This window comes from Centroberyx gerrardi, chromosome 17 (assembly GCF_048128805.1).
Source record: "Centroberyx gerrardi isolate f3 chromosome 17, fCenGer3.hap1.cur.20231027, whole genome shotgun sequence".
NCBI classification, from domain to species: Eukaryota; Metazoa; Chordata; class Actinopteri; order Beryciformes; family Berycidae; genus Centroberyx; species Centroberyx gerrardi.
The window spans coordinates 3,402,867-3,425,401 of record NC_136013.1 but is presented as its reverse complement, the minus strand read 5'-3'; the positions used below and the strand labels follow the sequence as shown (position 1 = coordinate 3,425,401).

Genomic DNA, 22,535 nt, shown 5'->3' with positions numbered 1-22,535 from the left:
GCATGTCTAAACCCTGTTTCCCCTGTGCCGCCTCATGAATGATCCATGAGGAGAGAGATGTGAGAGGAGCAGAGAGCCGTCTTCTGCCCTCTCTCTCTGTATATGTGTGTGTAATATATGTGTGTGTTTGTCCCTGTATGTGTGAGGACGGGTGTGAGTGCGTTTATCCATGTTTCAGCATGGAGGTTTTGGTGTGTTTCTCCTTGAGTGTTTGTGTATTTGTGTGTTATGTGTTTCTCTGTGTGTTAAGTGTTTCTGTGTGTGTTCGTGCCACAGAGGAGAGGGATAGGAGGAACACAGTTAAACTTTAACCACTACACCTTCTCAGACTTGTAGGGCACTTTGTTCTTCTGAGGCGTTTTTTTTTTATTTCTTTTTTTTTCCCTCCGGAGGATTCAGCTGACGGCTTCACGACTTTGTGACGACTTCTCTAAAAGTGTCGCCCGCTGACATTAAACGCTCTTTGTATCGATAACGCTTCGCCACGTTGCGAGGACAGCCTGTGTGAGCGGAAGCCTCTCGGGATGCCGGTTCAGTCCTTCGGCTCGGTGGAAGATCTCCCCGCTCTCTTTGACTTCGCTTCTTAGTCTACTGAGTCTTTTGCCCATAAATGCCTGTGAGCAACCAGTAGATTTTGAGTTTGAGTTGAAATCCTCATCTACATTTTGAAGAGTTTGATTCCCAATCGACTGTTTGCTTACAAAATGGTAACACTTATTAGGATAAAAATCAGCCTTATTATGAAAAATAAGTTAATTTGAGGTAATGAACTTTCAAAATAGATTTGATGTTTTGGGGCTAATCCTTAATTCTTAAATGCTTGTTCTGCAGAGAGAGAAAATGTTCTCCATTGTTAACTTCTATTATTTAATTCCTCATATCACAATCGCCCCTAATCCTTGTAATTGTCAATCTGAATCCCCAGACTGCTGCTGAAACTGAATTAATAATACTGTAGCAAGACGATTAAACTCCATTCGCTCCAGTGGAGTGTCATATTGTTCAACAGTGAAAGACTTTGTACTGGTAAACTTTCAGGGTGTGAATGTATGTGACTATTATCAATGTGAAGTAGGACATTGCTGGAAAAGAGCATGCAAGCTCAGGAAGTCTTGCTTAGGTAAATACAGGCGAAAAGAATCCTAACCCCGGCCTTCTGTCCGTCTGTCTGCAGGCGGAGAACCTTCTCCTGGACGCAGACATGAACATCAAGATAGCAGATTTTGGCTTCAGTAACGAGTTCACCATGGGCAACAAGCTGGACACGTTCTGCGGCTCCCCGCCGTACGCCGCCCCGGAGCTGTTCCAGGGGAAGAAGTACGACGGGCCGGAGGTGGACGTCTGGAGCCTGGGGGTCATCCTGTACACGCTGGTCAGCGGCTCGCTGCCCTTCGACGGACAGAACCTCAAGGTAGGTTGGTGTGTGTGTAACGTTATGACGATACCACAGTTTTAGTTGACCATAATGTTAAAAAACATGCTTCGGCCAAAACAAGTTGGCTTTTAGTATTAAAGCTTTGTCAATTCTTCTTAAAGAGTAGCTGAATTCTTTGCATTCCTTTTGTACGTTTTGATTCATGCACCTTAGAGGAGCTGCGAGGTTGCAACAGGTTTTTTTTCCCCCATCTAATTTACTGTAGTATATCAGGAAAACAGTCACAGCATCAGGTAGAACCCCATTAACACCAGAGAACAGGTTGGATGTTGGATCCTCAGTATAGAAATCGGCTGATGGCACCAACTAACGAGCTAATCAGCCCTTTTACCAGTTTGTCTTTTCATTAGATTCTTTAAAACTCATATATTAGGATGCATCATTTCCATATATTAATGCTACAATCACAAGCTGCTGTCCTGTAAGGACCCTAAATTTAGCAAATTATGCAATACTTTTAATACTTGAAAATCCTTGGTGTTAAGGGTATCATAAGGATTGTTTTTATCGCAATACTTGGATAGTATTGAAATAATATCCTTGTATGTTTGGTGATGGAGGTGGCACAGTGTGTCCAGCTCTGTATTATATACACCTGTCAGCAGGTTGCTGCCATTTGGTCCAAACTGTTACATGTCACGGTATCCCTTTAACCAGTGTTGATGCTTAAATATATTGGCATTCATCACTTCTTATACTGGAGGTTAGCTGGTTTAGTTTGTAGAATTTCATTGGCTTTCACAATCATTCTTAAATAAGTGGTGGTCAAATGATTTGTGATAGCAGCCATTGGTCCTTATTTTAAATTTCACCTTTTCTGATGCTTAGTTTACCAATCTACCTTCAACTAGAATGAATTCTCCAAATATGACCAAATAACAGCACAAAGCAGACTGTTGAACCTACTGTCTGGAATAGTGGCGTCACATTTCTGTTTGTAGCATGTAAATACCCAACTACCACTTCTCTTCACTACTTCCTCAGCTGTCTATTAATGATAAACCCTAACGCCAAGCTTACATCAGTATTTTCCTAACTTCCCCTTGTGGTCTTCCCCCTGCAGGAGCTGAGGGAGCGGGTGCTCAGAGGGAAGTACCGCATCCCCTTCTACATGTCCACAGACTGCGAGAACCTCCTCAAGCGCTTCCTGGTGCTCAACCCGGCCAAGCGGGGTACTCTCGAGGTGAGGGAGGAAGGAGAAAACGTAAATATACCTCTCAGTTATTAACCCCCGGCACGTCAGCACCACCGGAGAATGCCGTCTGTCCGTCACGTCTCCTGGTCCCTGCATCCTTCCTGCATCCCCCTCCGAAGCCCACGGTGTTTTCTGTCCAGCCCACACTCTCCCTCTCCTCTGATGTCCAGACCATGAATAATGCATCGTCACTCTTGTCTGTACCGAATTTGTCTTCCTTGTTCAGTTCTCTCTGCCTTTTATCGTCTAGTCCAGGGCAGCGCAGATTTTTTTCAGGTCTGTTAGTCACGACCACCCGAGTCGAGTCGAGCTCAAATCAAAGTCCGGTCGAGTTTGAGTCAAGCCCGGGTCTAAAGGGGGTCGAGACCAGAGCCAGTCAAGTCCAAGACCAATATAGGAAATTAATGATTGTGGAGTTTCTTAAGGATCAACAGAGATGTGGCTTTATATCCAGGTGCTGGAATCCAGGAGGGAATGTTTTATTGATGTTTGGTTTACATTTTCCCTAGCCCCACAAAACTATTTAAGGGATTTCACCTGTAGAAACCTGTGTATGTAATGACCCTCATTGATTAGTTGGATATTGAAAGGTACAGCACATATACCTAGAAAGTAAACCAAACATCAATAAAATTACACATTTTGTTCTATCTTTAGGTGGGCGGGAAAACGTCCAAGACAAGTCCGAGTCAAAATAAGAAAAGTGGTCTAGATGCCTAGGAATAAGGAATAATTAATAACCGTAGAATTTTGGCATATCGGCAATATTTAGACATTTAATTTCACTTAGAACGTCCACTGTGGTTGAAAATAGTCAAGCTGTTGATATAAGAGGCAAAAAGAGCAATAAATGATTATTGTCATGATTATTTTTTAGCCATAGTTGTGCAGATACCCAACATCATATCATATACATAGTGTATATATAATATTCTAAAACGTCATGTACAGTTTATTTCCAAGATCATTATGGCACATATGTGTGTTGTCCTCGCTTTAAACCTGGATCAGGTTTAAAGGCAGTCTCCAGCCTGCTCTCCTGCAAATTGAACCTCTTAATCAAAGAGATCGGTTATGGTCCAACTCATTATATTTGAAGGAGACTAAATTTCAATGCATCTAAGTTGGATGTAAGTGAATGAAACCTAATGCGGTTGACTTGACTCTGAGGGGCACGTGGGTCCGCAGCGGATGCCACGTTGATTGCCCTAGATTATGCCATAAGAGCTGGTTACATCAGAGCCTGTGTATTGATAATGAGTTCGGCTTGGTCTTTATTATAACCCCAGAGGGCAATTGATCAGCAGCAAATAAAAAAAAAACACCACACAGTGCAACACAATACATGAAGACAGTAACATTTATGCACATTACCATAAAATAGCAGAGGTTTAAGTGGGATGGCGCTCTCGATAGCGGCTGCTTTCTCCTCATCCGCCATTTTATACAGTGCAACGGTGCAGTTTGGCATTTCGCACAAAGACAGAGAGAGAGAGAGAGTTGTTGAGATGAGAGCAGAGCTGGAAACTCCCACATATGATATCAGGCTGTTAAAGAAAGTACACAATTACATCAAAATACCCAAGAGAGACTGGGATCAGTAGTGGGAGCAACAATCCGTGAATAGTAATAATGTGACACTTTATTGATCCCAGTAGGAAATTCTCTTTCGGAGGGCGGATGGTTGCCAAATGGGGGGCTTGAACCTGGGATGACCACCCTGCCGCCCACCCAAAAATACAAAATGAGTCAGATATGCCTGAGTAATGTCTGGATTTTAAACATGGTTGATGTTTTTCAATACAACATGGCTTAATTTGTCAGGTTGTAGTGTGGAAAAAAGTGGTTGTAGCATGTAGTTGCTCTTTTAAAAGCCTGGTTGTCTTGTTCTCTGTGTCCATATTTCACTGTCTCACTCTCTTTTGCAGCAAATCATGAAGGACCGTTGGATCAATGCAGGTTTTGAGGAGGATGAGCTCAAGCCTTTCGTGGAACCGGAGCTGGACATCACAGATCAGAAGAGAATAGGTAACCGAAGGAAACAAAACAACCGATTGATGTTGTCAAATTGCTGATGTTGCGGGTAAAATCACACAACTGCAAATCTGCCGTTTTTCATTTTCCTACCTGAATGGAAAGTTTGCCTGGTCGTTTATGTGTTGAGCGAGTTTCATGACCCTCGGGCCTGAGGAACCTTTTAAAAACCCTGTTGTGTAATCTCAAAAATGCGCAGGCATCAACAAAAAAAATAAGCATTCTCTCCTTTTTTTATTACTGGAAAAACAAATTTTTTACACCTATGTGGTTTTTGTCCGACGGTGGCAGAACGTACGAAGCATCAAACGTCAAGCTGGGCTGCAGCGGCACAAACACAGAAGCGGTCTCATTATTTCAGCGCTGAAGAGCGTTTAAAGAAGAGATGAAACGTGATGATGAATAAATAAACAAGAGCAGCGCCGTTACACGGAAAGAGAGAACAAGAGAGAGAGAGAGAGAAAACTAGTTGGGAGGGTGAAGAGAGAGAGAAGCCTCCCCATCGTGCCCTGGATGAAAGCAGTAAATAGAGGAGGGGGGGGTGTTGCATAACAGCAGCTGGGTTGGCTGTCAGCGCACATGTGTTGGTACGAACTCCCAGTCACCCAGTAAGTACAGACTGCGGGTTGGTGGGGGGTGAAGGGGTGGAGGGGGGGAGAAAGAGAGGAGAAACAAAGAAAGGAAGAGAAAGGAGAGGGAGAGATCTATCACACTGTCTTCCTAAATCCAAAACAATATCTAAGTCATTTTGAAAAAACCTTTCCCCTACAGTATATTCTAGGAGATGAAGCGTCCCGCACTTGCTGCAAAATATGTATTGGCCTGTCACGACTTCAGACAGGAGGGATTCTCGATGATACTCAATGTCCTTTGATAAATTTGTCCATTGATTTAGTGATCGATCAGGATATTATTGGAACTATTTGTTGTTTTTGTCACACTGTCTATGGCTGCTATCTGAATCTGGACAGGGGAGAATAGATAGTGAACACACAGTAACTTAATACTCGACAAGTACAAAACATTACATCTCAAGAACAAGTAATACAACAAATAATATGCAACATATACAAGTAATATATAGGGTATTGCTGAATCTGGTTCTAATCTTATTTGTTGTTTGTGTTTTAGCCATAAGTACTTTTGTGAGCACCTTTGAATGCAATAGAAATTGAATTGAGTGAAGAGGTAGAAGTAGTGAGGAGAGAGACAGAGAGAGAGATAGGAAGGAAGGGTAGAGAGAGTGCATAGAGATGGATAAGGAACGATGGCTATCACATGTTCTGCCTAATTAGAGAGGCAGAGCACGTTCCTGGGAGCCCCCCTCTCCTCCTCCTCCATCTCTCTCCCTCTCTTCTCTCTCTTCTTTCTTTCTCCCTGCACTGCAACTGACATCTCAGCTGCTTTTATATGAAGCCTGGTGTCCCACAGCGGGTTGGTCAACAACTGGGCCTGCGGCAATATGAAAATTTCACTGTAAGATTATCTTGGCCAAAATTATATCGATATACGATAGTATCTGGATAATTATTAATAAGTTGAAAACCGTAAAACCAGTAGTGTAATATGCTTCAATTACTTAAAAACTGATTTATCATATCAGTCACAAGACATTTCTTTGTTAAACACGCTTTAATGTAAGATTTTTCAGTGACACATATTGGTCGAACCCCTAGTCAAGTCTACTGCTGAAGTACTCTTGAGCAAGGACATGTAGCAACTGATAATATAACTACCAAATAATTTCATAACTTGTCACAATAATAAAATGTCCCTCTAAATGGGTTGAAAATCGAATAAAACCTGTTGATGTCATAAATTGCGGGGAAATGTAAATGTCACATTATTACATAAACTGGCAATTGCTATTTCGTAAGGGGTGTAACCTATTTTGAACTGATGATGCAATAATCATATTTAGGCATTACATAATGAATTATTACATTCTTCTTGCTCTGATTTATTACATTATTCATCAGTGCTATTACTATAGCATAGAAAAATTAAGTTAAATTCCTTATGAAGTAATTATTGCCGGCTAATGTGATATTGTTATTATTGTGTATACCAGCAATTTATAAGGTTAACAGGTTTTATTACATTTTCAACACATTTAAGGGGGAGATTTATTAAAATTTGACAAGTTATTATCATTATCATAGTTGCTGCGTGGCTCCTGACTGCTGTGTTCATGCGTAGCAGCCGGATCCAAGGACGGGTATTGGAAGCTAGCTAACGTTTGCTAAAAATACAGTGATACAGCGATACTGTGATGTCCTTGTTGCTGAACGCCCCCCCCCCCCCCCAACCCCCCCCCCCCCCCCCCCTTCCTCCTTCCTGTAACATCCCAGCCAGGCTTCTATCTGTGCAGACGCTCCCCCTGAATAGCACAAAGGAGAGCTAGGCTACATCACATACTGAGTATTGGTGAATGTCTGAACCTTTAAAAACATACCAGACTTGCACAAACAAAGAGTTTCAGTCCAAAATGAGACAAACAAGTAACATCCACTCTGACAGAATGAGACAGTAAAGCATATTATGAGTCACTAGTTAAGTTATGAGTCATCTTAACAACAAACTAGTTCTCTTTTTGAGGATAGAATCAGATTTGTTTTGAAATATTGACCAGTGCATTTCAGGTAGCAACATAATTAATTTCCAATATGGATAAGGCTGTATAGCGTTATGTGATAAGAGGATAAAACCCTTTGTATGGTGCGTGTTGGGGGAGGGGCTTGTTTCAGCAGGCAGAGAGGGAGATACTGAGAGAAGGAATGTGGAACACACACACACACACACACACACACACAGATAAATGTTTGAAGGGAGAGCAGGCTGGAGCTGCAGCAGGGAACACCACTCCACCTGGCATGCTGCTCTCAACGTGAGCCTGACGTCAAGGCCACGCATCTGTGTGTTTCTCTGTGTGTATACGTGTGTGTGTGTGTGTGTGTATGTTTATGCATGTGGTGCGTGGTGTGTGTCTACATATGTACGCACATACACTCTCTCCAATCATCATCAACATCTGTCTGCTGCTGACTGATGGACTCACTCACCGCATTTAATAACTATTACACCCCCCCGCCCCACGTGTACACACACACACACACACACACACACACATCCGTGATCCTACCATTTAATTAATTGAAAAAAACCCATTACCTTGTTTATCCCACATGGCAGTCACATACATGTGAAATAACATGGGCATTTACAAATATAAATTATACATAGATTATACATAAGATGCAGAATTAAAAAGAAGACATAGGCAGAGAATTTGATTGCAAATGTTGGTAATATGAAGGGATTGATTAGGGTGCAGAGGAAGGGAATGGGAGATTTTTCGTACCTCCGTGTACGTGTATGAGGGGTTTACTTACTTTACTTTGTTTAAATGTCTTATTTTTGTGATTCCTCTCCCAGATGTGATGGTGGGGATGGGCTACAACCTGGAGGAGATCCAGGACTCTCTGGCCAAGATGAAGTACGACGAGATCACAGCCACCTACCTGCTGCTGGGCAGGAAGGCCTCCGAGGTACAAACATCCCCCCTGTCAACTCAAGACATGTAACCCAACCTTTTCTGCCGGGTTCACAGAGAGGACAGAGCAGGTTGGGCTGGATGGTTATGTGATGAATAGTTTTATAACGTCAAAATATGGGACACACAGGTAACTGAATAAAACTTGCTCCTTCCCGTAAAATCACATCCCCACTTCCCCTGGTTATCAAACTTTCTGCCAGGCTCTTCCTTCTCTCCCTAGCACTTCTCTGTTATGGATGAGCATACTAGTGACACAGGAATATGTGTTAGATCTGTTGTGTGGCTTCAACCCTGGTAGCTTGTAATGTTGTTGATCCAAGAATTTAAAGCTGCACTTCGCATTTTGGCGGCTTCAAATGGCAGCAGTAGCTGTATGGAAAAATCTGAGCTTCAATACCCAGAAATCCTGTAAGGTGAGGTCAGTAAACGTCACACAGCTCGCTCATCTTTACCAACCGGCCCGTCTGTGATGCTTTTATACCAAAGAAAAACCAAAGAGACGAGAGGAAAAGATCTAACGTTGGGGAGCGCTGCTTTAGGAGACAGTTTGGATTTCACTCTTTAAGTTTTGATTTGTCACTTCCTGTGGGCGGAGAAGTGACCAAACCTGACACCAGAATTTAATTTGGGCGAATAAGGAGAATCTACGGCGTCTCAATTAGTGGGGATGGGACGCTCTTCTCTGTTGCATCCCCACTTTGTGATTTAGATCGATAAGATGGGTGTATTTTTACATAAAAATCTTGCCTTCTGCAGCTTTAAGTTTAGTCAAGCTCAATAAGACTATCAACTAAATACTGAAAATCTAAGTGTAAATATAAATTGAAAGGTAAAGATGAGGTAAAACTTTCTGATTACCGCCCCCCTGTTAAAATGGAAGAATCAGTGCCCAGTTAATAATACTGTAAGTAATCTGAAGTTGGCTTTATGTACTGAATTTCACTCTGTGTGTGTGTGTGTGTGTGTTCGTCCCCCAGCTGGAGCCCAGTGAGTCGGCCTCCAGCAGCAACCTGTCTCTGGCCAAGCCGAGACCCAACAGCGAGCTGAACGGCCAGTCGCCCTCGCACCTCAAGGTCCAGAGGAGCGTCTCCTCCAACCAGAAACAAAGGCGTTACAGCGAACAAGGTGAGGCCGCCAGGAGGCTTCGGCGTCTTTGTCCTCTCTGGACTCGCGGGACACAAGCGGTTCTTCCCAGCGTTTTGTTTCTTCGGTTGCATGCTGCACTGCTTCCTCTGTAGTTTTCTGTAGCTGTGTTGCCTGGGTGTAATAATAATAATTATCTAAGTTTTGGTTCCACATCAACTTCTGTTTTGGTTGCAGTTGTGGTTCCAGTGCAGGTTGCATGGTTAGAGTAGTTCCTTCCTGGTTATCATGATTAAAAACATGAACAGTAAACATTGAGACATGGTTTAGAGGGAATGTGGCTGCACTATTTTGTTTTCGATTTCAGTGGTGATATTTTTGCTGCACCACTGCTGACTGAAAACAGAGGAAACACTGTTGTGCCTCTCCCTTCAATAAAGGTTCGTTTTTGTCAGTAGCTTATTGTCAGAAACAGGCTGATAAAAGCCGTTAAATCAAACCAGTCACACAGTGGAGGCACTTTAACCTTTGGATTATTTGCACAGCTCAATGCTGTCCGGTGTGATATAATGCTTTGTCAATAACTTCTGTTTGTTCTGCTTCCTCTCTGGTCAGTCTGGGTACAAAGAGCTTCGCTAGCATTGTTCACCATAAGTTAAAGGAATACCTTCACATTTTCACGATTTTGGTAGAAAGTTTCTTCTTATGTCTTTTCATTTTCCCAAAAATGCAATACGTGCCTTGGTGCAGCTAGTTGTGCCAACAAGCCATTTTAAGGGATCTTAAAAGACACATTTGGAAACGTTTTACCACAATGTAGTGTTTGGGGAAGAAAAATAACCAACTAAAATTGAAGAGTTCAATTACAAAATGCTATATATCTATTTTGAGGGGGGAAATCATTGCCTTAAGTTCATCATTTGGCATTTCTGAAATATAGAGGATCCAGTCTCTAACGTTTTTAATTTTGTCAACCATGGACTAAGGCTACCTACTTTTAAAAACCATAATGTGTTTTCCGATTATGCAATCAATCATTTTGAGTAGGTGTCAGGGGTATTTATCTAAATTGCAGTAATCTCATTTTGGAACGAAGCTCTTGAATTAAACAAAAAAAGAGGGGAAAAAATCTGCGTATTCCTTTTAACATTTCCTATATTTTTGCCAAAAGTAGCGACAACATCCTCAGATAATCCATCACGTCTGTCTCTGTGTCTCGTCTCCAGTCGGTCAGAACGTGCCGCCGGGGTCGGGCCACCCCAAGAGGAGTCAGACGACCACGGCCGAGAACAACAGCAAGGAGGAGGGGGGCGTCCAGCTCCGCAAACCCAGCACCCCGGGGAGCCGCGGCGCCCCGCCCGCCAGCCCCCTGCTGGGCAACGCCAACAACCCCAACAAGGCCGACATCCCCGACCGCAAGAAAGGAGCCACCACCGGCCCGAGCGTGAGTCACTTTATCAGTTACATACTCCACAAACATAGATCAGTTCAAATATTTCAACAAATATTCATTTATGTGATAAATGAATATTTGTCTTATATTCACATCGATTTTTGAAGACTTGCGTACAGGATGGCATCCCTTTTGAGGCGGAATTATGTAACTTATTTGTCTATTTACTTCTTTGTCTAGTCATCTATTTATTTTATTTGTCTCATATTTATTTATTGATTGATTGATATAAACCATCATTTTTCAACCCTCAAACGTTTGGGTGTATTCGCACACCACATATGTCCTGGAAGACTTTGTAAATGCTAAATAAATTTTTTGATACCTTTTTACTTCACTGTTTAAAACATAAATAAATACAGTAAAACAGTTAGAGTTTGAGAGTGAAAAAAGTCTTCAATTCACTCGACATGTAACGCAAGACAATGTAACTGCCTTAGAAGTCAAAATGTACAATCTTACCTGTTTGCTCTTTGTAAAAATGTATTGCACAAAAAACAGACATGAAAACACTCATTTCTATTTGTTTTATATTGTATTATCTGAGTTTTCACCCCTGCTCTTGCTGGCCCTGCAGAATAACACTGCGTCGGCAGGAATGACCAGGAGGAACACGTACGTCTGCAGCGACAGAAACAACACCGACCGCCTCTCTGTCATTCCCAACGGGAAGGAGAACAGGTGAGGGACGATGGCCGCTGCCTTTCACCCCGCTGCTTCCTTTTTATAGGTTTCATCACCATAAAAAGACCGGTGTCGGCACAAACCAGACGCACAGTTTGGGTGGTGTGAGTCGGTGCTATTTTTACATCTGATCAATAACATGCAGTAGTGATGAACAGATTTAACACTTTATTCATTACAATTTGTTCCTTTTTATTGGAAATGGCATGAATGAATGATTTTAAATCAAGAGTATTGCACCTGTTCAGCTTTGTGACCTATTTTTAAAGCAGCCAGGAGGGTTAGACCAATATATCAGACTGATATTGACTTTTATGAAATATTGGCCAGTCGGTGTTATCCATCATCTATATAATGGTCTCTTTTTCAGAGGCTTTTCTACCGCAACAAGAATACAATTCTGGGGGAAACACTGAATACTTGCCATTTTAGGAATGGTCAGATTTAAAGATATTGAATATTGGCTATTGGCAGGTTCAGTGCAAAAATATTAGCCTTCAAAAAGCCATATCGGTTGAACCCTAGTAGCAAGGTATCGATGTATGTGCTCAAACCTTTCCTTCATTGTTGGAAGAAAAACCAAGACAAGATCCCAAGAAGAGAATTTCCTTTGTTGCATTCCTTCTTTTTCTTTCTTTCTATTTCTTCTTTCTTGTGTTTCTTATTTTACGTTCCCCTTTTTTTCTCATCATCTTATTTTTCATTTCTGCCTATGTATGTGTGTGTGGGGCGGGGTGTTTCGTTGTGGCATGAACAGCATGACTGAGATGGCTTGTGCCACTAGCCCCTCCTCTGCCTTTGCGGCCGCCGCGTTCGGTGCCTCGTCCAGTTCGGTGCGGCTGAGGTATCAAACCGTCGGCCCGTTGTACGCTTGCCAGGCAGGCTGGGCCACGCTGCCCCACTCCTACTACGCTCTGGACTACTGCTCGCCCAAGTAAGACGGCAGGGCCTCCAAACCCCCCTGTCTGTCTCCTCTCATGTCTCGACCCCTCTCTGACCCCTCGCTAACCCGCACATCCAGCCGGCTTCACGCTCTTTAACACTCTAACTAAACCATGGGCATCATTTCTCGCCGAGAAGAGGAAGAAATGAGTACAACCAACTTGTTTTTGGTTAGGTGCTGCCAGTGTCCGAAATTAACTTTTATTCTCACCTGTCAAGGGGCTGGTAAACCAAAAGAATTTACCCGCCAAGAATTTTTTACCAGCCAAAATAATTGATATACCTTTTTCATAGAAATGTCACCCTACCCTCCTCTGTTATCTTGTGTGAAACATTCAGATTTAGAGTTTTAATTCAAAACTCACTCATTTATACAATGGATCAAATTTGTATTTCATTATGAAATGACTCGCCACATGGGAAAAATGCTAAGTTATATTACAGCTAATGTTAGGCTAGTTAACCGTCCACACAGCGGAGAAACAGACGTATCAAACAGGCCCATTGTTTTGCTTTGATTTGATTGGCTCGGCTCACTGTCAGAGAGTGTATGGTGGCCAGCAGGGAAGTTTTCGAACTGGAAAAGACCAAAGACTCTATGAAAGATGTTCGAATGTTACAGTCTCAAAAAGTTGCCACCAGTGTGGCAGGTGACCCTCACTGATTTATCCACCAAAGACAAATTTTAGCTGCATTTAGCATGTGTTCATTTCAGACTGGCTGTTAATTTCGGACACCGGGTGCCGACGAAGGTAGAGGCACAAGTGGGGGGGAAAAAATATATCAACACACTGGATTCAAGCAGCCAGTATTTTATTGCAGTGTTCTGACAAACAAGGTCTTGAATTCTGTGTGATAATATTTTTCCATGTTTGCATCATCCCCTTCCAAACCTCAAAATGGAGGACGCCTCGGCTCCTCCGCAGACAGCGCTGCAATAACAACCTCACGCAACTCTGCTCCCGATCTCTCCTCCCATCTTCTGCCGTGAACTTTGACCCCTGATCTTCTTCTCCGTCTGGATCCCTCACACCGCTTTGTCCCTGACAGGACGGCCCGGACGGGTCGCCCCCCCCCCCCCCCTGTCGCCCCAGCACCTTCAGACCATCTCGTCTGTTTTTGTTTAGTTTACTGTTTACTAAACTGAACAGGGACCAACTCACTCTTGTCCCTGCACAAGTTAAGAACACCTAAACTTGACATCCAGGGTGGGAAATTAACACCAGCCGAATGTTAGTGAAGTTTAGCTGTGGCTGCTAAATAATGTCTTTTCTACCAGCCTCTTTTTCTGTATCTTATCTATCCTAAAAAATCCTTTTGGCTGGTGAAATGGTGCAAAGAATCTCCCACACACTGTCTTTTGAACTGTAAATTTAAACATTTTCCTTACAAACATGCATTCTGGTCCTGTGACCTTCCTCAAAAGACCCAAGCTCACAAGACAATCACTCAATAAAACACTCAGAATGGTTTCATTGCAGCTGAGACAGTGTGCAGGAGCTTGTGGGCTTATTTCTAAGGCTACCTAATCTTCTCTTGCGCTCCTGTTGTTAACCAAACTCAAGTGTAACAACAGCCTAATCTAGTAGGCTTGTGAAATGAGTTGGTGGCTAAAAAAAGTTACATTTCCTGCCCTGTTGACATCTAACCAACAAGATTCATTTACTTAAAATCCATGATGATACCAGAAATCCATGTAGTAATAACAAATGTCGGCCATTTTGAAGACGAGCGAAATGTGACATGACGACAACTAGGGTTTTTTTCCATTGCACCAGTCCCCTTCTGTACCTGTACTGGGACTACTGTGGTAGTGATACAGTAGCAGCGACCTTTGACCTTCCATGTGAATACTGAGCAGGTTTGGTCCTGTTTGTGTAGGAGAGCAGCATGAAGAAACCCGCTTGTTACCCTGCAAGCGCCATTGTTTCTTTTATAGGCAAACTTCTATCATAAACATACTCAACTCAATGGAGCCTTTTCTCAAACATGGCTGACGTTCTTCCGCTTCGTCTTAGTAGGTTATAGATCGGTTCTCACCGTTGCCAACATTTGATCAAGGATCACAAAATACTAACAGCACACACACCTTTTCTCACTCTCCTATAATCAACCTTAAGCCTCCTCATATCTCTACTACTACAAGGTATTTTTTCTATGTTTTAACCTTATTTTTAACTGCTATTTTTGTGGTTTTATATTGTTTAATTTGTATATCATTTATTGTTAAATCTCTCTGTGATTCTTTTAATATTGTTTCATTATTGCAAAGTACACTGAGACACCCTGGTGTGATACTGCACTTTAAATAAACTTTGATTAGACTTGACACGGAAATTACTGTTAGCCAGCATTTGGCAAACCTCAATCAAATCACTCTTTTCTAGTGTTGCAGTCGTCTGACAACAGAAACAGAAAGATATGTCAGTGATAACACCTGTATTGCGTTACTAGACAGTATGTTGAAACACAAAATCAGTGATCACAGACAGACGACAGAAAGTTGCTTTTTAATATAACGAGAGCCGATCTATAACCTGCGGAAGCACGTCAGCCATGTTTGTGAAAAGGATGCATTGTAAACAAACTACGATGGATTAAAACATATTGAACCGTGCCAGTACGGGTATATCGCGGTACACTTCTGCAGTGGAAAAACAAAAACCTGTTCGTCCGTGTGTTTGAACCTCGATCTGATTCTAACCCTTCCAACTCTCATCTCTTCCCCTCCACCCCCACCTCAGCAGCGTGGCCGTGTCTCCCGGCGGCCAGAGGAACCCCGTGGCGTCCACCCACAGCATCACCAACGCCACCACGCCCGACCGGCTCCGTTTCCCGAGAGGCACCGCCAGCCGCAGCACCTTCCACGGCGGCCAGCTGAGAGACCGCCGCACGGCCACCTACAACGGGCCGCCCGCCTCGCCCACCCTCTCCCACGACGCCGCGCCGCTCTCCCAGACCCGCAGCCGTGGAACCAGCAACCTTTTCTCTAAACTCACCTCCAAACTCACCCGCAGGTAGGCGAAGTAAAAGCTGCGTTTCCTTTCCTAAGTGTCATGTACCTTTTATAACAGCGGCTGGGGTTTAGTTCTCTTTCTGCTCAGTCACTTCAAAGGCTAAATTTAGACTCTAGTCATAAGATGGAGGATTAATTTTCATCTTTCATCATGGGCTGGTTAAAAAGGCTATTTCACAGCAAAGGTTTTTGATATATGTTCTTTTTTTTCAGCACTTTTCAACCTGTGATTAGTATTTAAATTTTGAAAAAAGCCCTTCTCTTGACTTAAATAGAAAGCGAGCAGACCCCAGCCCCGCTCTGTACAGTTTAATCCCCTGTGACTCTGTCTGTTCGAATTAGAAGCCAATCAAGACAGTGCCTTGTAGAATTAGGATGATTAATTACATGCTGGGGAACACTCACTGTCCTGTAGAAGATGATTTATTCCTAAGTCTAAATTGTATATCTGTCGCAGCCTGGTTGCCAGCTAAGGAAATTAACATCACTGAATTTGACTCCTTTTTAAGTCATGAAATTGTCAAAGCGTGGACTTTATGAACCAGGAATTGGCCTTACAAAGTGTTACACAGCAGGTGGTTTCAGCCAAGCAATCTGATTGGTTAAACACGTGTGATAAATTTCATAAAGCACGGTTAGCAGTGCTTACATACTGTAATCATGAAGGAAACTTTTGCAGTACATATCCACTGCTAACTGTTGTGTGTATATAAGGGTGTGATCACGCCTACAGTTTGTTTTCTTCGGGCTAAACCACAGTGGAAAAGTTTAGTTTGTGGCATTTTTGTATTTGGTCTGTTTAGGTTCACACTGACCAATCACAGGTGAATCAGCGCTTGTAAACAAAAAGTCACATGACTCACAAATGGCTCATTTCTAGGACAGCGTTTTGGTCACCTGACATCCTGCCAGGATAGAGACAAAACAAATCTGCTTCCAGTTCCTGTAACTCTAAACATGATGGACTTGTCTGTCTCTTCTTCTCTGGTGTTCATACCAGTTAACACATGAAGAAATAGCTGAATATGAGCATCAGATTTCATTTTGTTCTGCTCGGCTTTCCAAGCAGGAGGAACTGCTGGCTATCAGATGTCAACATCCGTCTCTTTATACCCATAAACCCTTGCGTTTTGGGATCTTTTCCTGTAGTTGGTCGGATTACATTCTCACTGCTAAGGAACCGCACTGCGGTTCCCTTTTTTTAGAAGACTGAAACTCGCATTTTCAGGCGTCTCGGTGCCGTTATGTGGGTGCCACCAGAGTTCAAATGGCGTCGTTCTCACCTGGACAAACGAACCAAAATAAAAGAGTAAACACTGGAGAGTTTGAATAGACATGCTTGGTGTGAACGCGCCTTAAGTCATAACACCTCCGAGGGCATTTCTTACTGTGATTATGGGCACTTTGGTGCTCCTGGCGGTCTCCGGCGGCACCGCGTCACCCATAATCACAGTAAAGCTCGCCCTCTCAGGTATTTCTGCTATATTCGATATGCCCCAACATGGGAACAGACATTTGCTCTTCGCAGGAAAAGGATCTTTCTCAGGCAGCCAGGCTAGCGACAACTGTCCTGTAATGACTGATCAAAAATGAGGAATTGAAATCAACATCTTTTTTTGATAATTATGAATCTCCCCTTCACTGTTGCTGATTCCAATCACCCCATTTTCGTTCACTCATTCAGATGTCTCATACCCACTCCCTCCCCCCTCACTTTCTCCTTCACCATTTTCACTGTTTCTTTGTCTGATTCTGTTGTAGAAACATGTCATTCAGGTTTACCAAAAGGTAGGACTTTTGTACTGCCTTCGCTCTGTGCCAAAATAACTTCACAAAACAATCTCACTCAAAACTCCTCCGAACTCTTAAAAAAAAAAAAAAAAAAAAAAAAAATGCGTGGGGCTGCTGGCGCTTCACTAACACACCGCTTAGCAGAAACTGTCACTGGGTACGTTTACATGCACACAATACTCCGGTTTTACTGCTTCTTAGAGTAAGTTTGAAGTGTCTCTACTCAGACTACGGTGAAAGTTTTAAGTCTTTAAGTGTCGTTATTTACCCTAGAAACAGTTAATGTGAATTAATTTAATAGCTGGGTCAGGTTTACTTGGAGAGGGACTGGAGAGGCCGCAGTTATCTCTATCAAACGAAAAATTATGTTAAAATTAAACGTTTCTTTTGTTGTTGTTTTTGTTGATTCACTTACAGAACGCATTGATGCAAGCGGCGTTATTCTCAGGGTTAAACACAACACGCAGCATGAAATCTAGGTGTTGTGATCGGGTTACGCTTAGACCGATTACAAACTTAGTCTGATTTTCTTACTTCAAATCAGATTACGGCGTTTTACATGACAGCCGCTGCAGTCGGAGTATTGCCTCAACCGGGTTTAAATTGGATTTTTGTGCGTGTACATGTACCCAGTGTGGCTGTGGTTGGTATGAGTGGGGGGGAAAGGCTGATTGTGAAAGCAGATTGGATCCTCCTGGAACAATCAGTCGAACGTCCATCAACAGCCAACAACAACAAAACAGCTTGCCACTAATCTATCGCCAATGCATGCATGGGGTTGCTTCTACAGCTGCTATTGACTACGGTCTGTTTTTCACCACAATGATTGTTAACTACTGAACTCTTGTCAAGTAACTGAAAAGTACACACTGCAGACTGTTAATGGTAAGAGATTATTTCGAACAGATAAAACGGATTGTCTTCGTGGCCCAGATGTGATTTCCTCATGACTGTCGAAACGAGGAGAAATCGCCCCGAATGAGATTTTCCCTGTTTTTAGACGGCTGTGAGGAGAAAATATCTGGGCCACAAAGAGCTAAAAAATGGATTTTTCTATTCCTTTGTAAATGTGTATATATATAATAGCCTTTGTTGTTTAGGATTTTGTTTGATCTTGCCAGTCTGTCCTTGGTTGATCTGTCCAGTGGTGATAAATGTGTTTTCATCGCTGTCATGTAGTAGCGATGCGCTTTGCATTGCATAAAGCCTTAGAGATGTTTTTAGTTTTAAGTTAAGTAAATGCCACTAGAAAGGATTGTTTCACTCGATTGTTGATTGTTTAGATCAATTTTGTAGCCATTTTTCAGGAACAATCAGTGTTCCTGAGCTGGATATCCGGGCCCGTACCTGTGGCGCTTTGGTGAATCATTTATGACAAACCAATAACCAGATTCAACCATTTATCAGTTTGTTGACACATAACCCCCTCGCCGCTTGAAGGAGTCAGGTGAAGATGTTCCATAGACGCTGATCCGGGGTCAGTTTTTGCAGTTCTCCCAATGAAGGGTTGAGATTATGAAAGAGGCGGTGGAACTGATCTGTAGTCTGTAGTTATTTGCATCCCAAACCTGGAAGTGTTTGGTGATTTTCACTATTTTGCCGGCCAACTAGAGTCCTAGAATAGATCTGAGCCTTTTAAATGTTGGTTATTTTTTTGTTGTTTACGTGCTGGTGGACAAACTTATAAGCCTCTGTCATATAGATCAGTCAGTGTGTCGATGGTCAGCAGCGCTCAAGGACAACAGCAACAGACTGTGTCCTAGAACAGTAGGAAAGCTTTGTGGCCCTCGCAGGCTCCCGTCCGGAGGCTCGGCAGTGCCATCTAGTGGCCGCTTGGCAGACGGTCTTGTGTCTTCGGTCGTTTCCCCCAGACAGAAAGCTCCGGTGTCGTGTGTCAGGCCGTCATCACCGCCCTCCATCTCACTCTTTCACCTCCCATCAGGCCTTTTGATTTTTCTGTTGGTTCCTCATTTCTGCTGAAAGAAAGCGATCATCGTCATCACCGCATCCTGAGACTTTTATCCGTTATCACGTGTCACAGGAGTTTTTCAGGAGGTTCAGTCTCACTCCCTGCTTCCTCCTCCACTCCTCTCTTCACAGTGTGTGTGTGTGTGTGTGTGTGTGTGTGTGTGTGTCTTCCTAACCTTTCTGTGCCCTTTAACCTTGGACCTCTCACTGCTCTTCCTCTCCGCCTAGGGTCAGTATTGACCCGGCCAAACGGCAGACAGCCAAAACAGGCCCTGCCATCCCTTCTGCCCAGGGAGGAAAGACCCTTAGTAAGTCTTCTGTCCACCAGTCTCTCTTCATCAGCCTTTCCTTCCTTCCTTTTTCCTCATCATCCTTCCATTTTTTTCTTTTTTTACTTTTCGGGCCTGTAGTCATGCCGTACATGAAATATTCTTCCTTTCTCTCTCTCTCTCTCTCTCTCTTGTTTCTTGTCATGTATCCATTGAGAAATACTTTTGTTCAGAATCCATCTTTTCTTGCAGATTCAGGAGCAGAAGATATAGAGAGTTGTAGGAAGTCGCAGATGGAGATCTAGAGTAAGGGATTGTTTCGACACCACCCCCCCCCACGCACACACCCCCCCGGACAAGAGTCGGAGAACTCTGTGTCAGTGATATGTGGAGGACGTAACCCTCTAACCCCCCCCCCCCCCCCCCCCCCTCCCGTCCCGTCTGTGTTACACATTCACAGCCCCCCCCCCTCCCCCACGAACCCAAGACTCGCTGTCAGTCCTCCCTCTGTTGTTGATGCCTTTAAAACACAGAAACTCAGAACCAGTCAGGAGCTTGGAGTCACTTCCTCCTCCTCCTCCTCCTCCTCCGCCCGTCCTCGTCCTGTTTTCTGTCCTCCAGGCCGCAGTGCATGCTGGGAGCCTGACACCCTAAACCCAGTCCTGTAGGAGGAGCTGTCTTTAATCTGATTTGTCCTTTTTGAATAGCTTCTCTAAAAATAAAAAAATGTGCGTGGTTTGTGATTCAGAGACTGGTTGAAGACTCTGCTGGCTGTTCGGCCGTCTGTCAGACAAACCTAGTTTTATCAAGTGTTTTAACTCGTTTTAATATAATATAACTTGGTTTTATATAACATTCCCAGCATTAGCTTTCTTTAAGACATATGGCTGGTCCATGCTGCTTTTCCCTTTTCTACATGGAGCAACTTGTTTGGGCAACCCCGTCTGTGCGTTCACACTGCGAGCAACTTTGTTGACGGGTCGCTCTGTTCTGATTGGTCGTGGGCGGGGCCAGAGGATCTGAGAGCGTCTGTGTATGTTCTGATCTGCCACTACAAAGCTGTGAGCAGGCTATAGCATTTTTTGCTGCCTTTCATAGCGTTAAATTGTTTTGCGGAGTGAACGTAGGTAACTAACAATTGCTAATTAGGTAGCATTAATTGAAAATAAACCATAAAATCAATAAAGTGACTTCAGAGATTACCACTGACCCCAAACAAGTGTTCTCCAAGCTTCATTATTCCAGCGACATTTATTCCTGTAGAGAACTGGGAACCAGAATCAGCTTCTGATCCATTTTGATTTGTCAGGTGGAACTAATCACATCAGTAGGGAAACAAGAAAGCACGGACATCTGATTGGCTGTCGACGGCCAATGACTTTGAACATCAGGTTATTGTTAAAATTGTTTCCTGTTTGCTCAAAAGTCTAAAATATTGGAAAATAGGTGTCTATATACTATATAGTGGCAGTGTGATTATTTGTCAGCACGGTGCAGCCCTGCTGGTCGATGGTGTCGCTCGCAGTGTGAACAGTGTTGGTCAACATCGCCCCAGAGAGTTGCCTCAGCGTTGTTGCTTCAATCACAGGAACAAACTGTTGCTGGGAAACATTTGAATAGATTGTTTTGACGCTGTTCATCTAGTTGCCTGTTGAGAGCGTTTCCCATATAAATGAGTCCAGACAGCTGCCAGCACAGCAGCATCAACAGGAGCGTCTGCATGCTGTGGCAGCAACACACTGACTGTCTGTACCTGGGCTGCATGATGGAGACAAAACAATCAGTTTGCAATTACTTTGCTGAATATTACAATTGTAATATTAATTGCAATACATGTGGACACAGCTTCTCCTTGGTATTTACTTTTACAGTGTTAAATGCTTAAAGAAAATAGATACTTGCACGACGTATTTGCTCTAAAAAGAAACTTGTCTGGTAGACCGGGGCTGCTGCAGCTTTCCCTCTCAGAAAAAATCTCTTCTCGCAAATCACAGTGGTTGATATTGTTTCTGTGAATAACTGTGCAGCCCTTCATGTATGTGGAGGTGAGCTGCAGGCTGGTAAATCTGTCATCATGCCGCTGGACTGAGCCAACACACACACATCAGTTCATGAAATGCATTTCCATCCTGCTTGGTGTTGACTGACTGGTTTCTCTCTGTCTGCTCTTGGTTTTAGTTTTGGATCACACACACATCTCAGTGAATATTCACCACTGACCATCACTGTTGGTTTCTCTTTGTTTCTCTCATCACCACTGATCATAATGGAAGGAAATCTTCCATTTCTCTTCTTCTCTGTTTTTGGTGGTGGCTCTTGTGTTGTTGTACCTCGGTATCACTCTTCTCCCTCTTAATGTACGCCAAGTTATTCGCTTTATTTCACTGTGATCTATATAAAAACTCTTCTGTAGAGCACAATCCACATCTTTTTTTCTTCTTTTTTCCCCCCCCTCCCTCCCCCCCATCTTCTCATGCGCCTCAGAGTCTCAACCGAGTTTGAGAGAAACGGGAGACTTGAGGGCTCAAGGTGAGGTTCTCTGTCCCGTGTGTCGGTTCCCCCTCACTGTAGGCTTCAGCGTGTTCCTTGTTGTCCGTGTTCGATCTGTTGGCCAACCTCAGGTTGCCTCAACCCCCTGCATAGGACCTTCCTCCACCTGCTTTGTTTCTCCTGGGATGTTTGAATGTGTTGTAGGGTTTGAACTTTTTTTTTTATTTTGTACCTGAGCCTTGCCTTAAGTGTTTTGTTGTGTTTTTGGATGTTTTGCATGGTGCTGTTCTTGTGTGCTGCTATGTTAGTGTTGCATGTGTTTTTTTATTTTTATTATCAACCTAAAACGTCGTCCTAATACCCGACTACCTTTAATCCAGCATGGGTGTGTGTGTGTGTGTGTGTCCCTGGTGGGAAACGAACACCAGCCACCAGCTAAATATTGATGAATTTTGGCTGTGGCTGGTAAGTTTGTCTACAGCCAGACGGTGTATTTATACCAAAAAAAAAAACAATTTGTGTGGTAAAACGGTTAAAGTGGCTGTTGAATCTTGGAATCCACCAGGCACGACTTTTGAAAAACCTAAATTTCCCGCCCCTTGTGATGAACAAACCGACG

At 43.2% G+C, this 22,535-nt stretch overlaps 1 protein-coding gene across 9 annotated transcripts in view; it reads left to right on the top strand.

Moving 5' to 3' along the window:
• mark3a (MAP/microtubule affinity-regulating kinase 3a) overlaps window positions 1-22,535 on the top strand; it is a 43,333-nt gene that overhangs the window by 19,891 nt on the left and 907 nt on the right. The window contains exons 8-17 of one of the 9 annotated variants that reach the window (XM_071906148.2): window positions 1,175-1,411; window positions 2,499-2,618; window positions 4,559-4,658; window positions 8,100-8,212; window positions 9,198-9,345; window positions 10,530-10,747; window positions 11,334-11,437; window positions 15,130-15,399; window positions 17,160-17,186; window positions 21,911-21,955. In XM_071906148.2, coding sequence (XP_071762249.1) covers window positions 1,175-1,411; window positions 2,499-2,618; window positions 4,559-4,658; window positions 8,100-8,212; window positions 9,198-9,345; window positions 10,530-10,747; window positions 11,334-11,437; window positions 15,130-15,399; window positions 17,160-17,186; window positions 21,911-21,955 — 1,382 coding nt within the window. Of the gene's footprint in view, window positions 1-1,174; window positions 1,412-2,498; window positions 2,640-4,558; window positions 4,659-8,099; window positions 8,213-9,197; window positions 9,346-10,529; window positions 10,748-11,333; window positions 11,438-15,126; window positions 15,400-17,159; window positions 17,187-21,910; window positions 21,956-22,535 lie in introns of all 9 variants that reach the window. The other 8 variants (XM_071906147.2, XM_071906146.2, XM_071906145.2 and 5 more) reach the window with 8 other exon arrangements.